Below are 26240 nucleotides of genomic sequence, written 5' to 3'. Positions count from 1 at the left end.
GCGGTTTTCATTTTGCTTGATTTATTGCAGTGCATGTGTGTCAATTTAATGCTTACATTCGTACAATTATATTTATTCAAACATGAAGAATCAAACTGTTACATACGACTGAAAGTCGCTTGCATGCTTGGTAAGAAGCTTTCAGACGACATTCGCCATCTTTATTCAGCTCTAAATAGGTAGTCACGTGACCTGGAAGTCAAAGTTCACAGAGGTCACTAGGCACGAGGGTGTTGCGGCATTGGTCATCGTTGATAGATAGATGTGTACTGCCTAATATGTGTTTGTTATGTGCTTTGCGGCTAACGAAGGGTTTTGTAGTATCTAGTATTCTTCCCCCTCCTCCTCGCCCTCCTCATCAACAGAGTCGACACCAACCTCCTCGTAATCCTTCTCCAGGGCAGCCAAATCTTCACGAGCCTCGGAGAACTCTCCCTCCTCCATTCCCTCACCGACGTACCTGTAAACACACAGGATGGTTCGTTAGATTAGACCTTTCAGGGCTCGAAATCTATTTTTGGAAATAGGTGCACTGGTGCACCCAACCAAAAACAATAGCTGCACAGAAACAAATTTTGGGTGCACCATTAAATAAAGTTGAATGTCAGCAAAACATAATTACACACAGTTAAGAACATCAATCTGTAATTCTATAGCTAACTTCATAATTTCAAACAAGTAATACATTAAATAAAGTACAACTTGTAAAAAAATTTGCTTTTTTTGATACTTACATTTCAAGAATATTCTGTATACTAGTGTACAATAGTACCTTTACCCTATAGCCTACAAAAATATCTAGGTGCACAGCTCCAATTTTGGGTGCACACAGGTGCACATGCACGCACTATTTTGAGCCCTGCCCTTCAAAAACAGGTGAAATGGTTTCTTAGAAGTCATTGACATGAATGCTAGTGATTGCGTTCGTCGTAATTTTTTTTATGGTTCTGTGTTTCAATAGAGGGTTACTGTCCCGACACAATTGCAAGGTATACATTGATGAGACACGCCTAAAATAGTAACTCAAGCAACTGGAAAATTGTCAAAATTGTATCCAGTTGCTTGAGTAACTAGTTTGGGCGTATCTTATTACCTGGATGTATAAACTTCATCAACGTACAATGTAAACATACGGCCAGCTCGGTTTCTGTAACCATCGAATAAACCACCGAGAGTAGCATAGGTATCACTGCCTTATAATCAGTTCGAATTCAAAACGTGTTACTGGTTGACCACGGAAACTTACTTCTGGTTGTATAACCCCTAATCGATGTATATAGGAAAATATATCAAAAATTTCTACATGTTAGAAATTCTTCAAATGATTGTAAAAGCTCATGATCCCATACTGTACAATTTTTCTATTAGATAGATTAGACTGTAGTCATAATTAAGTACCAGTAGATGTCATACGTTGTACCTGTCCTCGTACATTTTTTGTGCGATAAAGTTATTGTTATAATAGATAATCTTACAAAACAGAGAAGAGAGTGGATCTTACCAGTGCACGAAGGCGCGCTTGGCGTACATCAGGTCGAACTTGTGGTCCAGCCGGGCCCAGGCCTCAGCGATGGCGGTGGTGTTGCTCAACATGCACACGGCACGCTGCACCTTGGCCAGGTCTCCACCGGGCACCACGGTGGGAGGCTGGTAGTTGATGCCGACCTTGAAGCCGGTGGGGCACCAGTCGACGAACTGGATGGTGCGCTTGGTCTTGATGGTTGCGATGGCGGCGTTGACATCCTTGGGCACGACGTCACCGCGGTACAGTAGGCAACAGGCCATGTACTTGCCGTGACGGGGATCGCACTTCACCATCTGGTTGGCTGGTTCGAAACAGGAGTTGGTGATCTCGGCAACGGTCAGCTGTTCGTGGTAGGCCTTCTCGGCAGAGATGACCGGGGCGTAGGTGGCCAGGGGGAAGTGGATACGCGGGTAGGGCACCAGGTTGGTCTGGAACTCGGTGAGATCCACGTTCAGTGCGCCGTCGAAGCGGAGGGATGCGGTGATGGAGGAGACGATCTGGCCGATCAGGCGGTTGAGGTTGGTGTAGGTTGGGCGCTCGATGTCCATGTTGCGGCGGCAGATGTCGTAGATGGCCTCGTTGTCCACCATGAAGGCGCAGTCGGAGTGCTCCAGGGTAGTGTGGGTGGTCAGGATGGAGTTGTAGGGCTCCACCACGGCAGTGGACACCTGAAACAAGAAGCGAGTAAAACAGCCTGAGTGTCATCCTGTTTTAGATCCAGGCTCTACCTTCACCAAACAAGGTAGAGCCTGGAACTGAAACAGGATGACACTCAGGCTATAGAACAGTCTCCTGTACCCCGGGATTCGAACCCAGCACAGCAAGCACGCCTTAACCACTAGGCTAAAAGGTCCGGACCAGTTAGACTGGTCAGTTAGAGGCGCTTGAGCCCCACTGTTACACTACTTCCCCCTTTTCTTTTTTAGATTCGTCCTCGAATCTCCTAGTTCGATATCCCTGTGCGGCACACATTTTGCCAGGCTCACAGAGTCGGTGTGGGAACCAGTGAAACAAGAAGAACAGTCTCCTGGCCCCGGGGTTCGAACCCACGCCGAAACCGGACAGCCAAATCACAGGTACGCACGCCTTAACCACTAGGCTAAAAGGTCTAGACCAGTTAGACTGGTCAGTTGGAGGCGCTTGAACCCCACTGTTACACTACTCCCCCTTTTCCTTTTAAGATTCGTCCTCGAATCTCCTAGTTCGATATCCCTGTGCGGCACACATTTTGCCAGGCTCACAGAGTCGGTGTGGGAACCAGTGAAACAAGAAGCAAGTAGAACAGTCTTCTGGCCCCCGGGATTCGAACCCACGCCGAAACCGGGTAGGCAGATCACAGGCACGCACGCCTTAACCGCTAGGCTAAAAGGTCTAAACCAGTTATTCCAGGGTCACTAGGGTTAATATTTCCTAACCGGGGCCCTGCCGGGCTGCTTGTGGAAAACGAAAAATCAAAACGTATGTCAATACATTTGCACGAGCTATGCTCTTAAATAATTTTGGGTACGTTTTGTGTTTTTGTTGCCTTTATATCATACCTTTCGTTCCCAAGGACTGCCCGGCCGGGCCCCGGATTGGAAATGTGACCCTAGCATTAGACTGGTCAGTTGGGAGCACTTGAACCCCACAGTTACACACCTGCGGAGCTGGGTAGATGGCGAACTCCAGCTTGGACTTCTTGCCGTAGTCGACAGAAAGCCTCTCCATCAGGAGAGAGGTGAAACCGGACCCGGTGCCTCCCCCGAAGGAATGGTAGATGAGGAACCCCTGCAGACCGGTGCACTGGTCAGCCTGAAGGGGAAAATAGACGGAGAAAATTGAACATTTCTGCATTTACAGTATTTTTCAGTGGTTCAATAAAAAAAAACATGACAATTTGATGATATTGTAAACGCGGTTTTTGAACCACCGTGAAGCTTTTTGCCCACCTATGACTGTAGACTGTCTCAAATGCGAACTTAAAACCACCGCGAACACTCCATTTTCTCCCTACCCGGCGCGAAATAAAAACCACAGGAACTTAAACGCATTTACAGTATACGTACCAGCTTACGGATGCGGTCCAGGACCAGGTCGATGAGCTCCTTGCCGACGGTGTAGTGGCCGCGCGCGTAGTTGTTGGCGGCGTCCTCCTTACCGGTGATGAGCTGCTCCGGGTGGAACAGCTGGCGGTAGGTGCCGGTACGGACCTCATCTGAGAGGAAATAGACAATTCAACATTTAGTTGATAAGTACCTAATGCATAGGTCCCATTTGGAACCTGAGACTGGTTAATCGTCTACCATTCATTCGGTGGAGGCACGGGATCCGGCTTCACCTCTCTCCTGATGGAGCGGCTTTCAGTGGACTACGACCATCTACTGCCGGACTATTTTTGGGCCCGTACGGGACCCCGAATCAATTTAACTCATGGCGGAAATTGAACGAGAAACCCAGTAACATAGAGTCAAGTCAAGTATAGACGCCGTGTGATAATCGTGCGAGCTCCGGTAAAAATTGGTTATTGTTCTCGGTACGAGGCACTGATAACATATATATGTTATAAAGACTTGAGTGTAGTGCCACGTCGTCCTTGTCTGTCCAAAGGCAAAATGAATTTGTAAAAATTAAGAAAAAAAATGAAAAAGGTGTAATGATAAAAATCCTAATCCTGTTGATGTATACTACTAGTACTATACAATGGACGTATTATTGGCAGACTGGGATCTGCCTGCTACAATGATGTTGGAGGTTTGATGACTCACTGTCTGGTTGCTATAGAGACAGAGAATGTTGAGCTCCTATTGTACTGGTTGTCATAGTGATTAAGAATCCTGAGCTCCTGTTGGACTGGTTGTCATAGTGATTGAGATACGTGAGCTCCCACTGGTGATTCTAGGAAAAGAATGGCTCTCTTTAGCTAGCGTTGAATGTCCACAAGGTTTTGGGGTGGAGGCCTTAAATCAGCAACGACAGCGAGAGATCTTGTCACACAGGCTACTGCAAATTTAATAAAGCTTGTTTTCATAAGAACACTCCTAAACATGGTAAAAAAAAGGACGCTCCAGTATTTCGGCCACGTCACACGAGCCCAAAACATCTCAACGCACATCCTGCAATGGAAGATCTGTGGCACCAGAAGCAGAGGGAGGCCAAGCGAAGATGGGGAGATGACATCAGGGACCGAACAGACAGACTGCACACAGAGAGCGAAGGACAGGGAATGATGAAAGAAGCTTGCGCTGGAAAGGACCGCAGTCCCCGACCCTCAAGATGAGGATGGGGCTAGGTAAATGTGATTTTTCCTAAAGGCAGGGCCAAAAATAGCCTGTCAGCCGCAAGGTGTCCGACGTGGCCACGTAGGGGTCACGCCCGAAAGTGCCAGAAAACAGCTTGTGAACTACCCGGCAGGTCCCCTGTTTTCAATACATTGAAATCGAAACATTACAAATACTACAGCAAGCTTTACTGAATGTGATTTTCTCTAACGGCGCCCTTACCGACTACAGTGGGTTCCAGATCGACAAAGACGGCCCGGGGCACGTGCTTTCCGGCGCCGGTCTCGCTGAAGAACGTGTTGAAGGAGTCGTCCCCGCCGCCGATGGTCTTGTCGCTCGGCATCTGGCCATCTGGCTGGATACCTGATAACATAATTTCATAATAAATACATATTTGTGATTCCACTAATGTATAGCCAAACGTCTTTTATGATGATAAGGCCACAACAATATATTTTCTTGGTTAACGGAATAAATAACAAATTTTCAAAAATGCTAGATTGGAGCAACAGCATGAAAACAGAATCTCAGAGGAAAGTCTTTACTTTGGTGCACACAGTATCAGGGTGTGAACAGGGTCAGGTGCAAGTTTTCACCCCAGCCTTCTGTTTTCATGATTTTTTTGCTAAAATTTTTTTCTAAAATAAAAATCCGTTAACCAAGAAATTAAATTGGTGTGGCCAAATGTTGCTATATTTTACTTTATAACGAATTTTGACTTTGCAATTAATCCGCAATTCAGCCAATAGACTGCGAGGGATTTACATTTTGAACTAGTATGGAATGATAGTAGTTTCTCATGAATTATGCAAATTAGGCCTACATTTGCATAATTTCTATCTATTGACATTCCTCTCTTCCTCAGTTACAAATGTCACATATTTGAATAGTCATATCATGGAACACAGCAGGTTTTTAAAATTGCCTCATTAATTATAATCTGATTTGCATAATTATCATCCAATCATACAAAGCATCACATAAGCTATCTACATACCAAAAATCATGACCATCCATCAAGCCCATCTCGAGTTATATTATTTTCTCATTAATTATGTAAATGAGGTTCTCATTTGCATAGCTGATATCTATTAATATTTCTCTCTTCCTCAGTTACATATGTCACATGTTTGCGAGTCCTATCATGGAAATTGATGAATGTATAAACTTTCCTCATTAATTATGCAAATTAGTTACTGATTTGCATAATAAGTATCCAATCATGTACATCATCGCTCAAGCTATGTACATGCAAAAAATCATGACCTTCCATCAAGCCCTTCTTGAGTTATTCCCTTTCAAAGTCTGAAGCAAAACCTACCCCTGCAGTTCCAAAAAAGTTGCTAGGGGGCCCAAACCTATACCACTTACTCTCTGCCCAACGAGCTATCTACCACTCAAAAATCAGTTCCATAGCATGTCCACAACACGAGATATCATAACATGAAGTTCCGCTGCAGTACCGTAACAAGCCGATAGGGGGCCCAAAATCTAATCATTTTCAGGTTTCATCGAGACCTACCAACATACCAAATACCAAGACAATCCTTCCAAGAATTCTCGACTTATCGTGTTCACTAACAGACACACAGACATGCTCGGTATTCCCATGCTGTCTCCAACAATACTATTCCTTTATTACTCCGGGAAGGAGGATGACCTCCTTCTGGGAGTATTGGGGATGCATTTGTTTGCGCGTTCGCAGCTATAACTCACGATCCCGTTGTCGCATTGGTGTGTAACTTGGCATATCGTTTGCCTGGTTCGGCGTGGTGATGCACAATAGCTTTGTTACACCATAACTACTTTAAGCGTCAATCCAATATCGTAATTGCACCCCTATAATTAATGCTATGTCCCACTGCCCTGCCATAGGGACCATGTTATAATCCGTTATGCGTGACTGGAATACTTCAGGCAGATACGGGGTATAAATCTTCCTTACTTGCTGTGATCGTATAGTCACTGTTACATTGAAAAATAGACAACGTGCATCACCACACGCAACCTAGCAAACGATATACCAAGTTGCATACCAATGCGGCAACGGGAATTGTGAGTTTTAGCTGCGAACATGTGTAGAGTGACCTCCAGTCTGTGTATTAAGTATGCCGTGTCCACTCACAACTCGCATACAGTATGTGCGCACGGGACGGACGATGCACTTTTACGCACAGTGTGAAAATGGGAAATCTCTGGACCTTCAAACTTACCACACTTGTAGTTTATAATACAGAGGCTGTGACAATGTAAAAAGTTTACGCAGGGGATGAAAGATTGTTGAGAAATATCTTTCAGAAATGTGCGCGCGCCAGTGTCACTTCCGGGTGGTTAGATCCGGTGACCTTTGACCTTCGTGAAATGTTACGATAATATAAATTAGCCTTTTTTATTGCAAATAGCTTGATAGCTATAGATCAGGCCGGCCTGCTATAAATTGTGGAAAGAGGATTTACTGCATGTTTGTGATTTCTGATACATCTTAGTTGTAAGGCTGAATGGTTCGTTGATAATTGAAAAGGGGCCATCTAGATCTAACTTTGTGACTTTTCCCGGAATTTCTAGATCCCATCTATGCCATGCTGTAAAAACATACTTTTCAGCAGGTTGACCACTCCTGTATTGAAAGAAAAAGATAAACAAACACTTTTTCTTTACTTGCTCTAAAACACTACTTGGACTGTGCAGAGATGCAATTTGTGTGGGTCAATACTTGTACATACTATAAATACTTCACGGAGAATTGTGTCCTACGGACTCTTGTTGGCTTTACGGCCATACAAGTTGCGTAATATAACATGTAAACCAACACATTGCGCTCAGAGGGGACTTATGTCACGAACCCTACTTTGCCACAGAAGGGACTTAGAGACTGTCAACGGCTTCTTTATATAAACGTTTTCTTTTCAAATGTCAGTGTAGCGTCTTATTTTCCCGTTCACTTCGTAAAGTCATAGCGATATTCATCGATTTCTTACCAGTGACGCCAGGATAATTCTCACAATGCCGTTAAAGCCTTTAGGGCATGCCCCAGCGCAACCTTGGTCTTCCTGTCAATCGCCTCTTCCTTCTTAGATATAACATGGTTAACTCACCTACCCTGAACAACGTCCTTTTCCCATACTGTGACACACGAGTACTGCTGGTTCTCCCCGAGGTAAGGCAGTGTATATCCAATTTTGGTCTCCCCCCGCCCAATTCCACACCACTTTCTCCTAATACCTTTTCCCTACCCCTTCCGACATCTGACTTTTGCCTCGTCCACCACATTCCACACCAATGAATACAGCTGGCTGATAGCCAATTTTTCCCAATAACTGACGTCTCCCGCCTGACCCCTCATGACCAACTTTGCCCCCCATCTGTGACCCCATCAATATCCCCTGAAACAATACACCCCACACGTCCCAACCAGAACGCATAGTAAAGCATACAATTGAACACATTTTTACACTTTTCTTGTTAATTATGCAAAACACTTTGCCCAAAATCTAATCATCTTGAGATTTGACACATACACACCGACACACCAACTACGACAACAAACCATCCAGGCGTTCTCGACTTATTCTGTTCACTAACAGACACACAGACAAGCACCGTCGCATAACCTTCTCGACGAAACCATTCGTCGCGAAGGTAATAAACCATTCATCATCATCATCATCATACCGTGCTCCAGGCAGTACAGCTCCCAGCAGGCGTTACCGATCTGGACACCGGCCTGGCCGACATGGACGGAGATGCACTCACGCTGGAAAAGAAAGAAAACAATGTAAAGCGTTCTCTCTCTCTCTCTCTCTCCTTCTCTCTCTCTCCAATTTTACGTCTTTTGTTCCCCATCATTTTGGGGTTGGACGTGCTTGCACGGATGGGGGAGCCCCAGAACTCCTCAGCAAGTGCAGGTCTTTTTTGCAGCGATAGTTTTTACGGCTGGATGCCCTTCCTCACACCAACCCAAACCCTACTGTTGGGCTTAGGACATGGGAAACATGTGTTCAGTGCTTTTCCCAAGGGCACAATGTCTGGGTGCATGTCCGGACATGTCTGGGTACTCCACTGGGGATTGAACCTGGGTCTCATTGGTTCATAGCCGGATGCTCTGCCACTATGCCACACAGACGCCAAATATGACCCAGATTTGATAAAACTTGTCATCAGTCTAATTTTATTCCCCTATCTACCAAATTTACAATATCTCAATTTTTATGTTCTGGAAAAGAAAGAAACATCTTAATACATTACATGACACAGATTTAGCTGGTGTGTTACGCCGAAGGATGATCATACCGGCTGCATAGATGCAAATACAAATCTGACAAACCGACTAGACATCAGTCTAAAGTCATTCCCCTACATATCAAATCTAACCATTTTCAGTTCTTGGTTGAATAACTATTTTAAGAGTTTCGTCAACATGGAGCATTATCTTCTATAACTTCGTAAGCAATAAGAAATATGGCTTGGTTTATAAAGATCTCCATTAGTGATAAACCACTAGTCTTCCTGGAGTCCATTTTAAAATCATACAAATTATAGCAACGGAAATATGCAATATGGAAACGCACTAAACAGTCGAACCAATAGAGATAGACGAATGTATACTTAGTCCCTTACCATGGTTGATTCTTGTTAGATGACCACAGCCGAGAAATACAACAAAATTCTTAATATTTCGATCACTTTTCGAATGCAATGATTCTGAAGCAACGAATGTGAAAATCTATGTCGCTATGCTATTATATATCAATGTTATTCTTAGTTGCCCGGGTAATAAACAATGCCAAGATGCAAATTGATGATTGGGTGAAACGTATCACGTGACGATTACATCATCTGGTGTTGCAAGGGTAAATAAACTTGGGGGATTTTGATTGGCCAGTGTCCGACGTTAGAAGCCTTGTGATTGGAGGATAAGTATCCAGGTAATAAGCAAGTTTTCAAAACAAACTGAACAATGGCCCTCAGGCATTATAAAGACACGAATTTTGTCTCTAAGGCTACGTACTATACATAATGTCACCCGGTTAAGCCATTTTAATACGGATTCCTTGATAGTCTTGTGATAGGAAGATATGTGTTCAGGTAGTAAAGAAGTTTTCAAAACATATGGGCCTCGGGCGTTAGACAGTACGATTTTGCTCCTTCTGGATACGCACAATACCTAATATAAGCCTGGTAAGCCATTTTGATACGTTCCATGCATGGTGGTATTTGTAAGACAATAGCACCTGTCCCACCCTCTATTGTGTATTGCAAACGTACGTTTTCAGAAAATACCACATTTTTACGTCGATGATAGACAAATTAAGTTTCATTTCAATGGTGTTTTCGAAATGGAAACACATTGGAATTTTGGACTATGTAGTTTTGAGTCTAGCACTCCAAGATTGGCAAGACAGTACCCATGGGCCCAAACAGAAGCATTGGTCAACGATATTGTCTTGGCTACCGGAAGATCTGCTTGTAGATTACACAATTTATTTTCGAAGTCAGTAATCTTTCGTTGACCTATAAAAAGTATAACAGATATAGAGATAGCGTAACCATGATGATACAAAGGGATATTTTGAATGGCGTGGAAACTTCGTTTTGATGTTACATTCAGAAACTCGCTGTTGAATGATTGTATCATATTTGTAACGCAGGAAACGTCATCGCAACTAGCCCACATAGTAACACGTTACCTAGTACACCTTTGCATGCAGCAAATGTACACTAGGCCACACCCGTTTGTTTTGTTGCTTGGTATTTCATTACCTTAGACTCCTCATCAAACAAGGCATGAGCGTGTCTGACCTTCTTCAAGTGTATACAGCCCTGGTCAGGCCTGTGCTTGAGTATGGGCATGTACTCCTGGTCGGCTGCAGCAAACAACAAGAACTGGCAATGGAGAGGGTTCAGAGGAGAGCTAATCATATCTCTTGGAGGAGTCTTCCAACTTTGCAGGAGAGACGTGAGCTTGCTGCTCTCAAACTGTTTAAGTGCATGCTCAAATCAGACCATCCGTTGCATGATCTGGTACCAGATGTTAGGTCAGACTCAGAGGCCACTGGAAGGTCTCTTAGAAACTCTGGCGGAATCAGTGTCCCCTTAGCCAGGACGAACAGACTGCACAACTCTTTCCTCCACTACACCAACCAATTGCAAACTGCGTCGTAGTTTGTTGTTATGTTATATTGTGTACATAATGTTATATGTAAGATCAACGCAAGTCAGAAGTGCATGTATTTGTATGAATTATATGTACTTCTGTAATGTTGGTTCAAACAAAATAAAGATTTGAAGATTTGATTTGCTTCTCGAGTTGCCTCTCCTGTTTTTCCCATTGTGAAAATAAATTGGGTCACTATTCCCAATCACAAACTTTTACTCGAAATTTTACTATTTGTTCAGTTGTAAAACTAAATAGCCATCAAAACAATATAATGGCCTGCATATGCACACTAAAAAGTGTGGTCACATTTTATCAAGAGTTACAATTTTTCATTTATTCAGTTTTCTCAATATCAATCCATATTTTACAAAGAAAGGGGTAATTTTGTTATTGGAATTATTGTACTAGATCAAAGAAAGGGGTGCATTGCATTAAAACGAGCCATACAAAGCAGAAACTTGAATAATTCTCTTATTCTTTATATTATGTAAACCCTTATCTTCAGCCCTGACTATTTGAAAAAAATATATATATATTCGCCCTGTCGCTTCATTTTTTTCCTGATAAAATCCGATAATCGATCAATAAAATTGGTTTGGCCCTTGTATGTGCCGTATGTATGTCCACGGGAATGTGCCGATTTTAATTTGCTGCCACGTTTGTTTGAATCTCGTGTCCTCGATATTCGAGTCAAATTTCAACTCAAGGTCAATTTCATTGTCAAGCCTATATTTCGTTATACCATACAGTGCATGTGTGTTTTAGTTTTGTTCATCTTCCCGACCAAGTAGATTTCTTAATAAAGGCCACTTCTTTTGCCAAGCTTTATTTCATTTGCACGCTTGCATCAGTTTTTGGTCCCCAGAGGATGTCATCCATATAATCAAATCAGTCTTTGGGTAACGCTACGGACATTACATTACGCTAGAGTTGCATCGTACCGTAGTAGTATGCAACATTATGGGCCTCAGTTGTGGAACACATGTACATTACCACTCAAACAAAGAACTGCTATTACTTACCAGAACTTTAAGAATGGCAATCCCGGCGGAAATTGAAATTTGTATTGTATGTGACATGGCTTTTATTGATTGTTTATTATTGTTGCTGTGTACTATGTCGTAGTTGTGTTTTTTATATGTAATATCAGGGATACCTGAAAAACAGGCTTCACAGCCTGAGTTGTATTTCCCCTGTATAAATAAAATGAAATGAAATTGAATCACATTTTCCCACCATCTTACGTTAGTGTAGGACGGTGATCACATTTCCCGCCATTTCAACCCGGTGGTGGTATCGGATTTCAAATTTTTCCCGCCGCCTAATGCCAATGTGCGCCAGTGGTGGTATCGTGTTACAAATTCTCCCGCCATCCCATGCCAGTGTGTAACGATGCTGTATCGAGTTTCACAACTTCCCGCCATTCTACTAACGTTGTAATTTTCATTTCTATGGCTACTTGCTACCTCCACCGTTGACGTTTTTGGTTGACATCGAAAACTGTTCTCTGTAATGACGCTTCGGTTTATTTATATATATTGTTTGTTGTCCTCTGGTTGTCTCACTGAATGTAACACGATTCGTTTTTGTTATTTATTTAGTTGGCCCCCTTGGAAATCGACTTCAAATAAGTTGAATGGGGCTACCCACTTGTCTGAAGATGAATAAATAAATAAATTAATAAATAAATAAACAAGTGCATTTCCTCTGTGTCCTGCGTATTCTTTTGTTGATTGATACAAATTAAACATGGGAAATGCACATGAAGTTGACAACAGATTCAGAAAAAAAACGTGTCTCGACTCACCTAAGTAAGGAAGAACGAAAACAGGTCAGGCTGTAAGTCAACGGATGGAAGTGGGAAATCTTATGTTTAATTTAATTCCATGTGAATAGAATGGTACATGTATATAATGATTTAGATGTATGGAAATTATATAATCTGATACTTATGGTGCCGGTATACAATATGACATTTATCGTATTGATACTAATACTGATATTTATCTGATACTTCATGCACAATGTTGATTGGTGGCACATGATACTTGATATTTTAAGGGAGGCATTTGATTTGTCTTTTTTCCGTGTGTACTATTTCTGTACGCACGGTCTTGATTCTTAATTAGTTTTGTTGTGACCCATGTATGTCCAGCGTATGTACATTATTTCAATGTATAATTTCCTTTTGAAAACCAGTAAAGAGAAAAAAAACGGGACGGAACAAGAAGTATCGTTAGAGTGGGTACATGTAGCCCGAGGAACATATCCCCCACATGGAGATCGTCAACATCACATCCAGAGCAAAACATCTCTTAACATAACCCAAATATATAGACTGCCCAGAAGCCAGGGCTAGAAATAGTGGGTGCATGTGCACCTTTGTGCACCCGACCTTGGAGCTGTTCATTTTATTGCATTTCTTCGCCTAGACTGAGCAACATGTCTCGTCGATGCCAGTACTGGGAGTTTGATTACTCCAGCGAACCAGACAGTCAGGTATGTTCACCATGTTTCTTTTTAAAAAGTTGTTTCCAGGGCGTTAAAATTGGCTCCAAGAGTTTCAAATAGCCAGTACATGTAAGGAATAGATGTAACATTGGAGAAGAGGAAACCTTTGAGCATTATGTACACCAATATTGACTGCGTTACAAATAAGAAGGCTGAGTATATCACCCAAATAGATGGACTACCCAGAAGCAAAGGTTACCTCGAGAAACGCCTTGGTGTACCAGACAACTCACTCCCCGAAAGGTACCGTCGTCAATCCGCAAGGGGCTGTTGTTTTCAAATGTGCTGACACATGAGCTGAAAAATGCAGTTGCGCATATTTAAGCGTCCCTTCATGACCACCCTACTAAACGGTGGTCATGAAGGGTATTGATTATGATTGCCAGTTACTTAGTATATATATAATAATGTTTGTATTTTAAATTCCGACGTACCCTTCTTCAACCTACCTGTTTTAAGGTAGTGTTTACCTGTGATTTTTAGAATGCATTTATTGTTGAATAGGAACGATTATATCATTTTTGTAACCGATAGATTACCTAACGTCACTAGTTTTTAAAAATAATGTGAAAAGTACGCAATTCAGCCTATGGCTGCGAGGTACTTCCCATTTCCGATCACAATGATCAAATAAACCATTCATTCATTCATTCATTCAAACAAACAATCGATCGTCAATTTCATGGCAGGCAAAGAATTCAAAAAGTACAGGATGCTTGCCAGTTTGAGAAAAGAAACTAGCATTGGAAGAAGAGTGCTGCGTGATGTGAAGAGTAGCATTGGAGAAGAGGAAAAATTTAGCATTAGGCCACACCAATTTAATTTCTTTGTTAACGGATTTTTATTTTTTTTTAAATTTTAGCAAAGAAAAATCATGAAAAAATAAGGCGGGTTGCAGTCTTGTCTGTGTCAAAGGGAAGATTATTCACTGTCCCTCACAGTACGGCATTTCAACAAGATCGCTGAAGGCAACAGGAGCTACGTCTCTGGTCTGATCATGATTTGAAGAAATATTCCTTGATTGTCCTTTTTGTCTATATTTTGAGAACGATACTATTATACTTTAATATTTCTGGTTTTCGTTAATAATAATTTCTTACGTTTGATCTGTATTATTATATCATCAGTATTCGATTTTTCGTTATATAGCTGTTCATTATGTTTATTTCATCATTTTTCATTATACCTTTGTTATTTATTTATTACATCACTCTTGTAATCGACATTTGTAAGGTTAAAAGGAGGAGGGCTTCAATAAGCCTTGCAGGCTTTTTTCCTCCTCCTGCACGTTCTTATTGTACTTTCAATTAATTCAATATTGTTGTTTTTTTTGCTTTTATGTGCGAATAAATAAAACAAAAACAGGAGCTACTCGTTGGTCAGCATTAATGCGATGTGGCAGAGGTACCTACCTGGGACCCGAGATCCCTTCACCTTACGAGGTTACAGAGAGTTTCCGGGCATGGTTTGATCCAGGAGCCATTTGTACGTCATGTCTAAAGATGACTACACAGAGCTTCAGAAATCAAAAGAGTCCTAATACAGAGATGAAGACTGGCAGGGCAATTACTAAGACAAGGATAAACTGATTAAAGTGTTTGTCATTATTTACAGTAAGAAATTTCCTAGTAACTTTGATAATTCCTTCATGTCAAGCTAAATCATGGCTATATCAAAAATGTAGTTGAATCACATAGCATGTCTGGCGTGTTAGAGGAGAAATTTAGTCACCTGTCAGATTGGTGAGGTTTAACAGGATTGCCACATGGTTAGGGAGTTGCGTGCATAATTGTTTTATGGTTTGGAGAGAGACTGAGTTGGTTGGGTACGTACATTTTCGCTACAATCCGAGACAGGCATTATCGCACCCAGGCGGGTGTTTCCCGCGCCAATCCGCTTTGGTTGATTAAGGCTTTAATTTGATAGGTATGATAAATGTTACTGGCTTTTTCCAGGGCGACCATCACGACTTCTGTGACGTGAAGATGCTCGATGCGGGTGTTGTCGAGCCAAGCCAGAGTCCATGGGCCTCACCCGTCGTCTTAGTCCGGAAGAAAAATGCAACCCTAACCCTAATGCATTTTGGTCTTGCAGGGTTGTTTGCAATCTATTATGACAGTCATTCGAGCGGGATTTAGCCCTCTATGAGACTTGTATCATGAAAACCCTGGAGAGAACATACAAAATGTATAAGGACAAGGACCCAACTGAACTAAAGGTAAGTCTGGTAGATATGCTATTTGTAGCATGAAATAGAAAGCCTATGTATAATTTGCATGGTAGTAGCATTTTGGTCTTGCAGGGTTGTTGGGAAGTGTTGTGGACCAGGGATCTTTTACATAATGTTTTTAACCTGGAACCTATAAATCTGCATTTCCTTCATCTACAACACCAAATCAGGACTCGTTTCTCTGCATGACATGTTTGAAACAGCTCAGGGTCAACAAAGGATTTTTAAAAAGTAACAAAAGATCATGGGCAGCGCGACAGACACCATCTAAATGCCCTGGCAGGGCTAGTGTGTTTCCTGGCAGGCGTTGATGTCTCGGCGACCTATTCTAAGAAGTACCATGGCTTTTACGTGGTTAGACCGTCTAATGGGATCTACGGTATCACCGTTCGACGACAAGGGTCTTTACACGTGATTTTCCCCACACAGAGCAAGTGCAAGCCCGCTTCCGTGGTACCGGTTCCAAGCGGCTGGCTGATAACTGTCAAACGCGAGAACGTCGCGTTAATGACGCACCAAGAAGGCATACACATCTTGAAAAAGTCGCAAGGTGGCGTAATGATACAGCTCGAACGGATTGACATCCCTTTCGCGCGGCTGTTTAAGAGGAACGTCGACACTGCTTCTACGGACACTGACGTCAAACGCCCGACACGACGGAACGTCGCGATATTGTCAGAAAAACGCGCTACCAATGGTCAAGTTCTCCCCACTTCTGCAGAAACTAAAAGAACACCTCAGACCAGACGAAGAAGTTGACGATACGTTCGCTTGTGACATCAAAGCTCAAAGTCATTCTACAGTAGCAGCTTTTTTCAACGAACTGCAAAACTCCCTCCCAGCCCACTGCTTTCCTCCCGAATACAACCTACAAACCTTCAAAACAAACATACACCGCTGTCTCTCACCTATGCCACATTAGTTCAATTAGTTCAATGCCGAGAAGTGACCTCTTACGGCCATGCATTGAGCGAGATCGTTAAAAAAACAGCCGTCATCTTAAAGGACCTGAAAACGCGCTACCAGGAGACAGAAATGGTTGAGTTCCTGGAAGAAGCCACTGCCTTAGATCCTAGATTCAAGGGAATAACAACAGATGAAGCCTGAGTGAGTGGTCACTGCCGTTGAAACCAGACAAGAGGTCCACGTCAAAAAGGAGCCAAAGGACGTCACAATTGCTATGGTGTAGATCACAAGTTTTCACACACAGTATGATACTGGCGGCCAGAAGCCGCATGAACCAGTGATGATACCAATAGTAGTAATACGAAGCGATAGTTAGGTTATGTTTTATTACGCTGCTTTTTAGTTTAAATGTATTTACCGCCTGGTTGCTACTTGTAGTCCATGTGCTTTGTATTGTTTTGTGTGTGGGCCACGATACCAGCAACAGCTGCCTGTGGCCCACGTGTATTGTACTGTTTACAATTTCATAAAATCACAAATCATACTGGGGTTTATGAAGCTGGGATGGAGGAGCTTGCCCAGGAGCTGTTTGGGTGAAACTTCCAGCACCTCTTTCTACCGCGAAATAAAGACCACGCAGACTTAAATGAATTTACAGCATTAGGCCACACCAATTTAATTTCTTGGTTAACGGATATTTATTTTTAATCTTAGCAGCAAAAAAAAGTCATGAAAACAGAAGGCTGGGGTGAAAACTTGCACCTGACCCTATTCACTCCCTGAAACTGTTTGCACCAAAGTACAGACTTTCCTCAGAGATTCTGTTTTCATATTGATTTTCCAATCTAGCATTTTTTTTTTAATCCGTTAACCAAGAAATTAAATCGGTGTGGCCTTAGCATACTTTTTACGCTCACATGTTCATATTTTTCCTTTTCAAACTGCCTGGCTGTAAGCAGAAGAAAACGCCAGCGAGATGAAGAAGACGAAGAAAGAAGATGAGGAGTAAGTTCGTGTCTGTCATCACAAGGGACAGGATGGTATCACAATAATAATGTCATTGTTATAAAGATGATTTATACTTTGCTTCCAAATTTTAATTTGAAGAAGACAATTGTCGATGGATATTTTTACATTGACTTGCGAGACTGAGGTGCGAGACTGGGAAGAATACGCCACTGCCCTGCTGCAGGACAATGCGAAGTAGTTAATTTTGATGCAGTAATTTTATGTAGCCTGTCTGATGTATTTTCTGTTGCTACTCCAGGAAGAGTAGCTTCATACTCATGGTATGCAGCTAATGAAGGAAATGAAGGAAAAGAGTGGTTTAGAGCACAAGTTTTACAATGAAAGATCAATTCTGTAACGGTCTTCACGATTTTCAAACTCCTTATCTAGCTTTTCGGCCACATTCTCCGCACGCCACAAAACACCCCGCAACAGAAAAGCTCTTAACATTGCGTTCAGCAAAAAAATCAGACATAGACAAGGGAGGCCTCGCGAGGACTCTTAACTAGCCTAACTGCATCTGAATATGAGCATAAGAATGGAGACTCATGCATGTGTTGAAATATCTTCGTAAAAGAGCAGCTAACAAACAAGAATGGGTAAAGATGTACTCTGGTCAAGACGTGCACTAAATTGGTTAAATTGTAGTCTTATCATAGATATATCGATTTAACTAAGAACGATTATTACTATTATCATTATCATCTACCTTTATTGATTTTTTAATCATTTTTGATGGTAACAAATTCTGTTTACGGATATTTGCAGAGAAAGGATGCTAAAAAACCAGCGCCTTCAGAACGAAAACAAAGCACTGACGTGGTTGGTGTCTTTTTCTTGTCACATTCTTGTAAGGTCACGGCAATTATATGTATGCATTACATCAGCACGATCTTTCACCTGATTTTGTCACACTGAACACGTCAAGAAATATTACAACGTGCAATGTTACATATATTTCGTTCTAGATCTCATTTGTTTTAGACTATCAAGGAACTGGTGACCAGTTTGATGTGAATACATCATTCAACATTGATACAAAATCTATAGGGCGTATTCACGTGACGTAGGCATGACGTCATCACTACGCGTGCCCATAGCGGCGGACATCTTGGTGTTCACCCGCAGGCCTGCAGCGCGCGCTCGACAACAAAGTTGTAGACAGAAGAAGTTCTCCGAAATGGAGGAAAGTGAGATTGTATGTCCGTTATCTGACTATGCAAGAAGCCTTGCACCTCATGTCCGTCAGCGCTACCAGGAGAAGATTTCCGCTGTTGGAATCGACCCTTTTTTGATTCAAGATGAGCAGCTAGACGCGGATCGCTTGCCACCAATGGAGTCGCTTGACCTTGTCTCATACTTAGTACTGGAGACAAGTTTCTACTCCCAGGAGCGTTTCAAGGCCTACAAAAGTCTTGAGGCTTACAATTATGTGGTATCCGGCTTTGTGGAAAGCGTCAAGGGAAAACGTATGGATGGGAAACATGTCGTGGTTGGCAAAGTGAAGCATTCCCAGAAGTGGAATGACCCCTGCGTCCTTGTGTGGGTTATCACAAGTCCCGGCGGGACAATTTTGAGCGCTCACTGTCGTGACTGCCTGGCAGGATTGGGTGAGTGTTGTTCACATGTAGCCAGCGTGTTATTTTACCTAGAAATGTACCACCGAGTAAGTGCTGACGTCGCCTCGACTGACTTAGCAAATGCATGGCTCCCTCCAGCGTTATCACGCACAGCCTCGGCCTTGCCAATGGAAAACATTGATTTTAGCTCGCCGAAGAAGCTTAAGAATAATATGACGATGCTAGCGGGAACGTGCGCTGAACCACCACCATCTCACGACGTGCTCACAGAAGAAGAGAAGAAGCATACACCAAGTGAAGGTGAGATGAATGAATTGTTTGAGAACCTTGACAAGGTGAAGTTCAAGCCGGTGGTGTTGAGCACGGACGAACAACACTGTGAATCGTTTATTCCCAAGAGCAAATATGTTAGCACAATTTCAGACCTTTCTGACGGTAAATATCTGAAAATGAGTTACGACCAACTCATGGAGGCCTGCTCAAATGTTCACCTACAACTATCTGATGATGACAGGAAATTAATCGAGGAGGACACCAGAGACCAGGCAAGGGGAGGATCATTCTTCAAACACAGGGCAGGGAGGATTGGGGCATCAATGTCCAAACAAGCCTGTGCCACCAACCCAGCCCAGCCATCACAGTCCCTTATCAGAACAATTTGCTATCCTAAGAGTTTCACGTTCACAACAGAAGCCACAGAACACGGGTGCAAACATGAACAAAAAGCAGTGGCTGAGTATGAAAAATTCATGCAGACCCAACACACCAACTTCAGAGTGCATCAGTGTGGAATGTCGGTTCATCCAGAACACCAATTTTTACATGCAACCCCTGACTTTGTCTGCAGTTGCGACTGTTGTGGCCAGGGTTGTGGAGAAGTGAAGTGTCCCTACTGCTTAAAAGAAATGGACTTCGATGAATATGTAAAGAAGCGAAGCTCATGCATGGACCAGACTTTTCTACTGAAGAAGGACCACAAGTATTATTACCAGGTACAGCAACAGCTGTTTGCAACAGGCAAAAGTTACTGTGACTTTGTTGTATGCTCAGTAAGTGACAGCAGACAGGCCAGGATAGCTGTAGAAAGGATAAAGCCAGACTTGGAACACTGGAACACTGTTGTACCAAAGCTAGCACAGTTCTGGAGGTTTTGTATTTTGCCAGAAATCCTCGGTAGATGGTTTACACAGAAAAGAGACATTGATCTGCAGCCTGCTACTGGTACTGGCATATGTTTCTGTAGGAGCGCATCAGACTCACAAGTTGTTAAATGCACCAGTCAAACATGTCCCATCACAACATTTCATCTGTCTTGTTTGAAGCTCACTGGAGTGCCAGCTAAATGGCTTTGCCCACTCTGTCACATCTCTCACAAGTCATCAAAACTGAAATCTGTCAACACAAAATCCAAGAAGACGAGTGCTGCTCCTCAGAAAGCCCTGAAACTCCAGTCAATATGTGTTTGCAAGAAAACACCAATGGTAACAGACAAACTCCTAGAATGCCATAATGACAGTTGTGGGAATGGGAAATTCTTCCATCTACACTGCATCAACTACAAAAAAATGCCAAATAATGCTTCCACTACATGGTTATGTTTACAGTGCAGGAAGAAGCAACGTGTAAGCAAATCATTTCAGCAGGAGCCGGACACTGCCTCATCAGTTAACCATGTGTTAGACTTAGAGAGAGAAGGACTGACCATCACAAGTGTAAATCATAACAACAATATTGAAAGGTTTGCACCACTATGTAACCTGACAGATGATCACTACGCCCTGATAACAGATCCATCAGGGTGGCTAGACTGTGATATTATACACAATGCCCATGTCCTTCTCAAGAGAGTCAATCCATCTATGGACGGGTTACAGAGAACAACTCTCGGACCTTGGCGCACTTTTGCAAGAGTCAATAATCCCTTCATCCAAATTCTGCACACTGGAAGAAGTCACTGGGTGTGTTGCAGTACTGTCAAGAGTAATGATGGAGTTGTAGACTTATATGACAGTCTCTTTCACAACATCATTCAAGCTGAGATTGAAGAGCAAGTCAAATGTTTAGTTGGTGAGGACAATTATGAAGGTCTTCGGGTTGTTGCTGTTCAGCAACAACCAAATTCAGTAGATTGTGGAGTATTTGCAATCGCATTTGCCACCTGCCTGGCATATGGAATTCTCCCTCAGTCCGTAGACTTTAACCAGCCACAACTGAGGGCTCATTTGGCTTCTTGCTTCAAGAATGAGAAGCTGGAACTGTTCCCAACATATTGACTGCTCAAAATTCAGTCACATCAGTCCTGAGGATGCCCCCCTCCCCATCCCCACACACTGGCTAAGCTGTGATGAGAAGGCACTGTTGGTCATGCACTACAGTTACAGGTGAGAATATTTCCTACTTTTTATCTGTCATTCCTAGTTGACATGGAGATTTTCTTTCTCGGTATCTGTTGTTCATGTAGAAATAAAACCTTTATTGTTCTTCCTCCTGTTTAGAGTGAAGAGGATGCCCCCCTCCCCATCCCCACACACTGGCTAAGCTGTGATGAGAAGGCACTGTTGGTCATGCACTACAGTTACAGGTGAGAATATTTCCTACTTTTTATCTGTCATTTCTAGTTGGCATGGAGATTTTCTTTCTCGGTATCTGTTGTTCATGTAGAAATAAAACCTTTATTGTTCTTCCTCCTGTTTACAGTGAAGAGGATGCCCCCCTCCCCATCCCCACACACTGGCTAAGCTGTGATGAGAAGGCACTGTTGGTCATGCACTACAGTTACAGGTGAGAATATTTCCTACTTTTTATCTGTCATTTCTAGTTGACATGGAGATTTTCTTTCTCGGTATCTGTTGTTCATGTAGAAATAAAACCTTTATTGTTCTTCCTCCTGTTTACAGGTTCTAGAAGAGCATCGCTCCTGAGTATGCCCCCCTCCCCACCACTGGCTGAGCTGTGAGAAGGCACTATGGGATGTACATGTATGACACAGTTACAGGTGAGAACGTTCTTACTTTTTATTACTCTCATCTGTCATTTCTAGTTAACCTGGTGATAATGTTGTTGTCGGTATCTGTTCTTCACATAGAAATTGACTATTTATTGTTCTTCCTCCTGTTTACAGTGCAAAGTTCCAGACAAGAAGTTGATTTGTTCTAGAAGACTGCTACCAAATCTCCACACGAAGGAAGGTTCAATATGTGCCCTCTCTTTCCTACTGCATTACTGACTGGGGCAATAAAGTCCTAAGTTGTTTGGATAAAGATGTAAATAAATTCCTGAAGCATTGTTTACTACTCCACTCGATACTTGTATTGTCATTCAACGTTATTGAATAATTAGTTTTTCTTGCAATTGTCTGTAGCTCAAGAAGCGTGTTGTAACACTATGATAATCACAATTTGAGGCAATATCTGTACAACTGTACAAAACTTTTTACAAATACATTTTAGCGCTATCCTGTAAAGTGACATAGCATCTTAAAGCACAAAGACAAATAAAGAAAGGCATTACTACTAGTAATGTTACTGATAATGACACAAAAAGCATCAGGTATTTACAGATCTAACGTTAGATATGAACAAGGAAATGCTCCAGCATTTTCTCCAGTATCAAACAGTTTCAACTACTTAAGTCTTGTGCAAAGAATGTAACATTTATGCATGTAGCAAGAAAGGCATGAATTAAGAAATGGGCCGTTGATCTATTACTTTCTAAGATTGCTATCTTCATAGATTCATGAAGCCTAGATCTATCTGTGCCCTTATGTGATTGCTGAGGCATTTGCATCTTAAGTAACGCACTAGTACTACTTTAGCATTTCTCCACTATCGAACATTCAACAACTGAAGAAATTTCTTATCAAAAGAAGGTAACATTTATGTTGAACAATAAAGATATGGAGTCAAACAGACAGTTTACTTATTACTTAGTAAGATTGATATCATAGATTCATACAGCCTAAATCTACATGTGTCCTTATTGTTAGTGAGCAAACAAGAGGAATTGCCAATGTGAGGATCCAGTCATCTCTACTCTAAGTGAAAGGTACAACTGATGGGCACAAGTTTGTCAAGGCAGCACATACTCTTACAATTCTGTCCACCATTCGTACATTGGAACCAGCAGTAGGGATTACATAGTCAATCTCGATAGTTCCTTGTAGCATCTTGTACTTTTGTTTCAATTGTCCTATTACACGTTCTACATGGATCCTCACATTGGCAATTCCTCTGGTTTGCTCAATATCCATTGGGTCAAGCTGTCTGGCGCCGCGGGTGAAAGTAGGGATGGCCAGCTTCACTTGATGTATGGCAAGGGTCTCTTCGATAGTGAAGCCACGATCAGCCATGACTAAGTCACCAGGTTTAAGTTTGTCTAACAGACCACAGTTTGTAGTAAGGTGCTTGTCAGATGTACGCCCCCCCCATGCCTTGGACACAAAACAGATGGATCCTTGAGGTGTGATGGCTACCAGTACTTTCATTGTGTTGTGATGTTTGTAATTACTGAAGGTCTGTCCTCGTGCCAGAAGATTTGAAGGCCTCTCAATGAAAACTTCGAAGCAATCAATGATGATAGTGACCTTATCTCCAAATGTGTTCTCGAAACAAGCCGGCATGGTACGGATGATTACTTCCCGTTCAGGCCACTTGATAAGAGGTGACAGTCGTGTGTCCATCAGAGTCATCCATGAAGAGAAAATCCTTGAGACGGTAGGCTGGCTGACATCAAATCGATAAGCCAGATCTTGCTGAGGCACATTGAGCCTGAGTTTCATCAAAACCATCACAAACTCTTGAAAAGGTGTCAAGGTTTTGGTCCTCCTTGACACATGAGGCTCAACAAAATTGAATATTGTCTTCAAAGTATCAAAACTTGGTAAACCTGTGTAAAATCTCACCCTGTCATCACTGTCATTGCAGTTTGAAAAGTACTCCTCAGTGAAGGACTGCACTTTAGTTTCCTTAAACAGGTAGGCGAACTCAGATGTCTGTGTACCTTTGTCAGAAATGTTTGTGGAACTGGAGGGAGTCTCTGTATCTATCTCAAAAGCAGGGACCTCATTGGGAGCAGGTACGTTCACAGGCTGGTCAGGACAGTTTTCAGGGTCCTCAGGGGTAGCATTGGGAGCAGGTACGTTCACAGGCTGGTCAGGACAGTTTTCAGGGTCCTCAGGGGTAGCATTGGGAGCAGGTACGTTCACAGGCTGGTCAGGACAGTTTTCAGGGTCCTCAGGGGTAGCATTGGGAGCAGGTACGTTCACAGGCTGGTCAGGACAGTTTTCAGCTGTGAGGTCTTGTTCATTGGAAGCAGGTACGTGCATGGGTTCGTCGGGACAGTTGTTAGTTGTTGACTTGCCTGACCTTTTCACTTTCTTTGTGACCTCAGCCTGGAGATGGTCTTCCCGTAGTTTCCGGCGCCGTGTTGTTCGTTCGGCTCGCTCGGCTCTTCCGGCGCCTGTCACCGCATCTCCTTTCTTGCTATGGCCGAGGTTTACAGTAGGCGCCCAGTCGACATTAAACCGTTCCCATTCTTTGCTCGGTTGTCCAGAAACGAAGTGTTTACCACACACACGTTCATTTTGTAGCTTTTCCTCCGTTAGGTCTGCTCTACTAATGGCAGAAAGCCATTCTCTTCGCCTAGCCGATGTTAACTCCTCGGCATCCCTCCCCTGGTGTGTTATGACACGAGGAACGCGAAAAAACCCCACCTTTTCCCGATGCTTGTGCGCTGCACCCGTCCTGTTTCCACATCCAACAACGATGCACAGCACCATGATGGCAAGGCAGACAGTTTTGAATGGGAATTGTGGATCGCTCAGCCTCGGCTCAGGGAATGTTGCTCATTTTTCTGCGGAATGTAACCTACAGCGTGCAATAGAATACTGTGCCTGAACACCAACATGTCCGCCAGAACGCGTTGCTATGGCCCGCGATTGGTTGCTGGGGACAGGGGTCACGTGACTGAATACGCCCTATAGGTCAATACAATCCAACAATTGTGCAGATCAGCCAAATTGAGCAGCCATGGGTCCAAGAGGGACCTCATAACGCGGCTGGAAGGAACGTTAACCCTAGAAAGTGTGGCAGAGCCTTAAGAAGCTGATTCCATTACTGACCTGTCAGAAGAACGGCTGCTTGAGCTCCTTTGTGAGGGAAAGGTAGGATAACTCATATATACATAGTTAAATTTGTTCAAAACAATGACAAATGATGTTTAAGTTATCAATCATATCAAGACAATAATAATACCTTGCCGAAAAGCTGCAGAAAACTGTCTCATTCAAAAGTTTGTGCCATCTCTTAGTAACCATTAAGTATCTCATTTGAACCAAAATACAGGTCAAGACAATCCAAGAATTGTGCAGATCAGCCAAATTAAGCAGCCATGGGTCCAAGAGAGACTTCATAACGCGGCTGCAAGGAACGTTAACCCGAACTGTGTTTACGAAGGTGCTTTACAGGATATGGAGAGCATGAGGCGGGCAATAGTTTCATATCTTCAACGTGCATGTGGTATTCCAGGCTGCCGATAGCTGCCGTAAACCTCCTTTCCGTGAAGGATATGACGGCGTCTGAGCTGCAATACATCTTTGACCGATCCACCGAGTCCGTCCGGCTCAGGATATGATTTAAGCATGTCTATAAATTACCTGTTTGATATTCAGACTTGTATTTGAAATGAATTTGCAGTGAGTCATATTGGCTTTTTTATACAAAATTTTGACTTAATTTTCTGCAGGAGGTTTGCTGCTTGCAGCCTGCCCCTATCGGGTCGTGTATGCACTGAAAATCCTCTTGAGGAGAGAAAGTCTTGGAAAAAAAAGTAATACTATGTTCCACGTGAATAGAAAATGACTGCTTACCTAATACCATGCCTTTATGGTACATCTTTCCCGTATAAAAGGCAAGACGAAGAACAGATTACAGTCAGAACTACCTGTAAAATCTGACAGGCTATCAAAGCTACAGTCCACACTACATGCATGTGTAAAGCTTCCCTATAATATCCATCAGAAGATAGCTGACGATATCAGTAAAAATCCCATGCTTGTCCTGATGCTGTT

At 42.7% G+C, this 26240-nt stretch overlaps 2 protein-coding genes across 2 annotated transcripts; one reads left to right on the top strand and one right to left on the bottom strand.

The window, feature by feature from the left end:
- Positions 1 to 9502, bottom strand: LOC136446821 (tubulin alpha-1A chain-like). Its single transcript, XM_066445419.1, has 7 exons — positions 9400 to 9502; positions 8455 to 8536; positions 5005 to 5145; positions 3571 to 3719; positions 3164 to 3316; positions 1502 to 2193; positions 1 to 460 (listed from the first exon to the last, which is right to left on the bottom strand). The coding sequence occupies exons 1-7, from the start codon at positions 9400 to 9402 to the stop codon at positions 325 to 327; spliced, it is 1356 nt and encodes a 451-aa protein (XP_066301516.1). The 5' UTR covers positions 9403 to 9502; the 3' UTR covers positions 1 to 324.
- An 11594-nt stretch (positions 9503 to 21096) lies between these two features.
- Positions 21097 to 23080, top strand: LOC136446818 (uncharacterized). The gene is made up of 5 exons (XM_066445416.1): positions 21097 to 21555; positions 21672 to 21755; positions 21872 to 21955; positions 22072 to 22169; positions 22296 to 23080. The coding sequence occupies exons 1-4, from the start codon at positions 21416 to 21418 to the stop codon at positions 22076 to 22078; spliced, it is 315 nt and encodes a 104-aa protein (XP_066301513.1). The 5' UTR covers positions 21097 to 21415; the 3' UTR covers positions 22079 to 22169; positions 22296 to 23080.
- The last annotated feature ends 3160 nt before the right edge of the window (positions 23081 to 26240 follow it).

Source organism: Branchiostoma lanceolatum, chromosome 13 (assembly GCF_035083965.1).
Source record: "Branchiostoma lanceolatum isolate klBraLanc5 chromosome 13, klBraLanc5.hap2, whole genome shotgun sequence".
In the NCBI taxonomy this organism is placed as follows: Eukaryota; Metazoa; Chordata; class Leptocardii; order Amphioxiformes; family Branchiostomatidae; genus Branchiostoma; species Branchiostoma lanceolatum.
Note: the sequence above shows the minus strand (reverse complement) of the source record. Positions and strands in the feature narration are given on the sequence as shown.

Coding starts and splice junctions, on each gene's coding strand:
- LOC136446818 (XM_066445416.1), top strand. CDS start 21,416: ATGAGAAGCTGGAACTGTTCCCAACATATTGACTGCTCAAAATTCAGT. Junction 21,556..21,671: donor GTCATGCACTACAGTTACAG/GTGAGAATATTT, acceptor TCCTGTTTAGAG/TGAAGAGGATGCCCCCCTCC. Junction 21,756..21,871: donor GTCATGCACTACAGTTACAG/GTGAGAATATTT, acceptor TCCTGTTTACAG/TGAAGAGGATGCCCCCCTCC.
- LOC136446821 (XM_066445419.1), bottom strand. Junction 5,146..8,454: donor GCTGTACTGCCTGGAGCACG/GTATGATGATGA, acceptor TTATGTTATCAG/GTATCCAGCCAGATGGCCAG. Junction 3,720..5,004: donor TCTGGAACCCACTGTAGTCG/GTAAGGGCGCCG, acceptor ATTTCCTCTCAG/ATGAGGTCCGTACCGGCACC.